Consider the following 6,000-nt stretch of genomic DNA (forward strand, 5'->3'; position numbering starts at 1 on the left):
GCCAGCCAAACTCACCGATAAGGAGGTCAAAAACGAAAAGAGTGGTATCCTGGATGTTTTCAACTATGCAGCCCGTTATGGCTGCATCCCGAAGCTTTCATCAAAATCCCATCGTCGTTGCTACATCGTCAACATCGAGATGCCTGAGCATGACATCAAGGTGACTGTCAGCGCCGTCGGATCTCTGGGCCATGCCGAGGCTGCTGCGGCTCGAGAATTCAAAAAACAGGCCGAGACGTACCACTTGAGACAGGGTACAGACTCACTCGTCGTTAATGACTCAACAACGCTCAATGTTAACAACGCTCCACAATTCTTTGAGTTCTGCCGTGACGTTGGCGAAGAGGCGGGCCGAGTCATGGTAGAAACAACGAGAGAACGAGGAGATAGTTTTGGCGCCGTTTCGACGTGTAACGGGGCCGCTTTTGGCCCAAAGATGGTGATCAAGTCCGGGGGCAAGAAGGCCGCTGAAAGCGTAGCCTATCTTGTTGCCGCACTTTGTGTCGCCCAGGAGAAGCCAGAGCTCTTAAGACAGTTCAGCAAGGCATTGCAAGTTGGTAACGGCAAGTATCTTGGCAAACTGCCGCCCGCCGACCTCTTGATCAGCGTGCAGAGTCTGCGCAAAATGGCTGCGCTAAACAATCTCGCGAGTCGATATCAAACGAAGCAGCGTGCGGCCGCTCACACGCTCGGTGACGAGACTTCTCGACACTCGGGACGAAGATATACTCTCCCGGAATCCCAGCTTGCTGAGAAGTCGGCTCAGCTGCAAGCAAAACTCGATCAGTACCGGACGCGCGCCGACTTAGAACAGCTACGCCATGTTCGGTCCGAATTGCCCATGACCCATTACGCGCCTCAAGTGCGAGAGATCGTGCAGAACAACATGTACTGTGTCATCATCGGTGCCACTGGCAGTGGAAAGACAACGCAGGTGCCCCAGATCCTGCTCGACCAGGCCATCGAGAACGGGACAGGTGCTTCCTGCAATATCGTTTGCACACAGCCTCGCCGCATTGCAGCCACGTCGGTGGCCAAGAGAGTAGCAGATGAGCGCGCCGAGAAGCTACAAGACACCGTCGGCTACCAAGTGCGGTTCGATGCAAAGCTGCCAAAGCCAGGTGGCAGCATCGTCTACTGTACAACTGGCATCTTGTTACAACAGCTCCAGCATTCGCCGGATGAGGTCTACGACAACGTCTCGCACCTGGTCATCGATGAAGTCCACGAGAGGGATATCATCATCGACTTCCTCCTCATCATGCTCAAGAAAACCATGGCTGCTCGTGCTGCACAAGGCAAAAAGCTGCCCCATGTTGTCCTGATGAGTGCGACGATAGATGCTGAGCTCTTTGCGGCATACTTCAAAGACAGCCTGCCCTTAGATCAGCCAACAAATTGTCCAACCTTGAGTGTACCGGGAAGGACATTTCCAGTGACAGAACGCTACCTGGAGAACATCCTCCAGGAGCTGAAAGACGAGTACGACAAGAGGGAGCTGTGCCTTCTCGCTCAGGATAAAGCTACAGATCAATATCTGCAGGCAGAGCAAACGGGAATGAACGAGCGTCCGGTGGACGCAGATTCAAGCACACAGGAATTCGTCATTGACTGGAAGAAACAAGCCAGCACCGTTGGGGACACCGATGCGCTGGTAGACAACAAGGACGATGCGCTTGTGCCCTTGGGTCTCGCTGCAACGACGATTGCTCACATCGCCAAGACAACGGAGAATGGCGCGATTCTCGTGTTCCTTCCTGGATTGGACGAGATAGTCAAGTTGGACCAAATGCTGCGAGTCGACAAGCCTCTAGGCGTCAACTTCAATGACGATCAGCAATTCCAGGTCTTCATGCTACACTCTTCTATCCCGGATAGCCAGAAGACTGTTTTTGATCCATTGCCAGATGGATGCAGGAAAATCATCCTCAGCACCAATATCGCCGAGACATCGGTGACGATTCCGGATGTGCAATACGTCGTGGACACTGGAAAGAGCCGGGAGAAACGATACGACCAGATGCGGCGCATTACCGCGCTGCAGTGCACGTGGGTCAGCAAGTCCAACGCCAAGCAGCGAGCAGGAAGAGCTGGGCGTGTCCAAAATGGAAACTACTACGCCTTGTTCACCAGGTCGCGGCGCGAGTCGATGAGGGCCATTGGCCTGCCAGAACTGCTGCGCTCAGACTTACAAGAAATATGTCTCGATGTCAAGTCACAGGCTTTCAAAATGCCCGTACGGGACTTCCTTGCTGGGGCTCTCGAGCCGCCTTCCGCCGTTGCAGTCGATACCGCCATGCGCGATCTCACGATGCTAGGCGCGATTACTGAAGAGGAAAATCTGACGCCGTTAGGCCGCCTTCTGGCGTCCTTGCCAGTACATCCAAGCCTCGGGAAGATGATCGTGCTCGGCCTCATTTTCAGATGCTTGGATCCCATGATCATACTTGGCGCAGCAGCGCATGAGCGCCCACTCTTTGCTAGCCCTGTGGAGAAGAGAAGAACTGTTGATGCAGTGAAGAGCGCTTTTTCGAGGACGTCCCAAAGCGATCACATTATGCTTCTGAACGCCTTTAGCAAAGCTCGCGAAATTTCAAGTCTCAACTCCCCCTCAGCGACCTACAACTTTTTCAACAAGTATTTCATACACCGAGGCGCATTCAATAGTATCGCATCGACCGCCAGGCAGATCGAGGAGATATTACAGCAGTCTGGGCTGATCCAGCCCAGCAGGGGCTTTGAGAAGACGGGTCTCCGCTATGGCGGAGATTTTTTGAACGAGAATTCAGACTCTGAAGAAGTCATAAAAGCTCTGCTGTTCGCCGGAATGCATCCGAACATCGCTATGAATCGAGGCTCCATGTACCGAACATGCGGCGAGAAACACACTTTCATACACCAATCCTCAGTCAACGATGTACGTACCCTTGGCCCAAGGCATCACATATTGACGTTCACAAGCCTGTCACTTTCCGCCGATGGTGGCCGCATGAACCTTCGGGATACGACAAAGGGGACGCCTTTGATGCCACTACTCCTGGCTGGCCAGCTTTCCCAGTCTGGACCGATGCTCGAGCTGGATGGCTGGCTGCGGTTCTATGTCAAAGTGACGACAGGCAGCGACGGCGCCTTGACAAGGCATAATGCACGGAATGCCGCCAGCGAGATTGCCTTTTTCCGACAGACTCTGGATCTCATGCTAGAGGCTGCGTTCAACAACCTCAAGGATAAGTCGTTTTCTAACGATGTCTTGCGCGAGAAGCTGGCCGATGGACTGGCCAGTATCTTAAGCCACGAAGCAAACCAAATCGTGCCTGCATGGGATGATCAAGAAAGGAATAAGATGGATCAACGCTGGCTGTCCCCTTCTGCTCAGTCTCCTAACAGACGAGGCGGGCCTCATATGGGCTCACGAACGCGCTTGGACGATCGCACGGTGTCTATGAAGGATTTTGAACGTCAGATCCAACGACAGTCGTGAAGCCCTGACCACAAGCGGGACGCGCAAGCAGCACAGGACCCCATAGGGAGGAAGTTGTCAAAGATGCTGGCGAGACATGGACGGCGAGGCATCGAAACGTTACTATTTATCTAGTTTATACCCTACTGAACATCCAACTCTGCTCATTCATCTGCCTAGACCATGTGGCCGAGAAGAGCGTGGAACACGTCTTGTTGCATTTCACCTACGATCAGAAACATTGTCCCATCTTTCTGCGTAATCAAGACTTAGGACTATCTGTCTTATGAACAGGCTGCATACATGAACGTCCACTCAACTATTGAGTTCTGAACAGTGGTCCGCAAGTACTGATTTCACATCATTACTAAATCCCGCCAGATATAGAACTCCTACTCATTCTACAGGTATCTGGCAAGTTGTAGAGAGTTTGCACATGCTTCTTCAATGTTCTTTTGGAGAAGTTTGATATTTTCTTGGTGACGGAATCATATGGGTAGATTCCCTCTCGTAAAAGTGGCATTTATGAGAACTGACAGATAATAAGGATGGCAACATTAATTACCTGCGTGTGGTGCGGTGCTCAGGACAGACAGCTATGTGATACAATTTGTGCTCACTAGGTTGACCAGCCTTGCGAGTGCGAATACATCTGCTGTGATTTTATGCACTTCAGAGCAATCTAAGTGCATCCCTTCACGGTTGGACGACAGACAAAGGTGCCAGTCGAATGAGCCTAATCAGTCCTTGCGATACTTAATTCACAAAAATGAGAAGGTCAGGGAAAGATCGTTAACGAGCCATAGCTTTCGAAAAGTTAGCAGCTGGTACACCTTATATTTGTATGCAAATATATCCTCAGAGGCGGCGTGCTAACATGGAGAGTCGACATGTCAGACTGGCGAGTATGCCATCCTGTGACAGCACAGGAAGTGGCCGAAGAGCGATGAATACTTATTACAGTAATCACCTATCTTGAGCCGTGCCTCAGTGTAGCATGTACTTACTGAGACAAATTTGACAATCATGCGCACACTGAGTCTTGGTTTGGAGACGAGCGTGGATGCCTGTAAGACATGAGAGTCCTTCCTGGCCAGTATTCAGGCTCCACGGGCCCGTTCGTGAACAATGGACAAATTGAGGATCATTATGCGACACAGTCTCTCGGTTGTGTCTAGTTTAAGACATTTCTGACTTCTTCGTAACCATTGTCGCTCGGATGCTATATGCCAGATCCAGACACTGTAGTGGGCAGATCACTAAGTTTTGCTCAGCTATCAGACTCAACCAGAAGAGAGATATATGGCGTTGGCTACGCGATAGCGGACTCAAGTGTCTGGACTGGTAATGATAGCCCTTAGATTGTATCAACTACGACCTGACAATTTCCTGATTGCATCCTAGTGCGTCAACCGCGAATCCCATCATTCGCTTGTGTACAAAGGAGAATAGTCAGATATTGACATAGAGGCGTGAGAAACATTCAGGATACAGTCGCGCAAAAGTGAAGCGGTAAAGTGCAGGATTGGTGTACCCTCTGTGCTCTCACACTACATGAACCTCGGAGACTCACAGCTTTTTGGCAGGCGCCTGGAGATGGAGTCACCTCGTCAAGACTTCCTGACTAACATCGTAGACAAAGTGAAGACCGGGGAAGTCTCTCCAGAAGAACTGACTGAGCACGAATCAGCACTCATGTAAGTAGTTTTACATTCATTTACCTACTTGAGTAAGTGCTCTCCGAGATCTAGGATGAAACTTCTGACCTTAACTTGCTTTGTAGCATTGCTGGAGGAGAGACGACGGCACCAGCCAGTCCGCAGCCATATTTTACACGCTCAAAACACCTACGGTCCTCGGAAAGCTCACAAAGAATTCGTGATCGATACAAGTCCTATGCCGAGATTGATGCGTCTTCTGCTCTCCAACTGCCCTACCTGCAGGCTGTGTTCCACGAGGCAATGCGGATGCACCCTTAGTGAGACGGACGCTGATTTGCCCCCCGCCCCCCCCCCCACCTTTCAGATTGGGTTGCACTTCAGCCTCTGGTGTGTGAGAATCATCATATTGCCATTCTGTATACCCAAGCCGACCAATTTTTTCCTTGTTGTTGTCACAATACTGCGAAATTATACAATGGCTTAAGAAGAAGAGCTGGCTTCGTAGTCTCACTTTGACGCCAGACACGGAACTTTCTTTAACAAGCAGACGCAAACCACATTATAACATTACAAATTCTTTTGTTCTCCATCCCGTAAAGCGAAATAGCCCTTGAAGTCTCCTTTTTGTAGTGTACCGCCCGGAAAAAAGACTTCATTGAAAAAACCCGTTCGCCTCCGGCAAACGCCTAACATGCTGATGTGGAGACATGGTTAAAATGGACAGCAGACGACTGCCGATATTTGGTTCCTCATGGAACAAATTCAAAAAAAAAAATAAAAAATGATGCAATGCGATATCCTTGATCTCCCCGTCTGTTGATGATCTGATGCAATGATTGTACAAGTCCGAATTCAGAAGAAGAGAAAGAAAAAAAAATT

At 50.3% G+C, this 6,000-nt stretch overlaps 1 protein-coding gene across 1 annotated transcript; it reads left to right on the forward strand.

Annotated features, from left to right (window-relative positions):
* Positions 1 to 886: 886 nt before the first annotated feature.
* Positions 887 to 3,481, forward strand: M406DRAFT_256797 (P-loop containing nucleoside triphosphate hydrolase protein; the record flags this gene model as incomplete). The annotated part of the gene is made up of 3 exons (XM_040917125.1): positions 887 to 1,286; positions 1,386 to 2,043; positions 2,089 to 3,481. 3 exons carry the CDS (start codon positions 887 to 889, stop codon positions 3,479 to 3,481), a joined length of 2,451 nt encoding a protein of 816 aa, XP_040776441.1.
* Positions 3,482 to 6,000: the final 2,519 nt, after the last annotated feature.

Source organism: Cryphonectria parasitica (genome assembly GCF_011745365.1).
Source record: "Cryphonectria parasitica EP155 unplaced genomic scaffold M406scaffold_4, whole genome shotgun sequence".
In the NCBI taxonomy this organism is placed as follows: domain Eukaryota; kingdom Fungi; phylum Ascomycota; class Sordariomycetes; order Diaporthales; family Cryphonectriaceae; genus Cryphonectria; species Cryphonectria parasitica.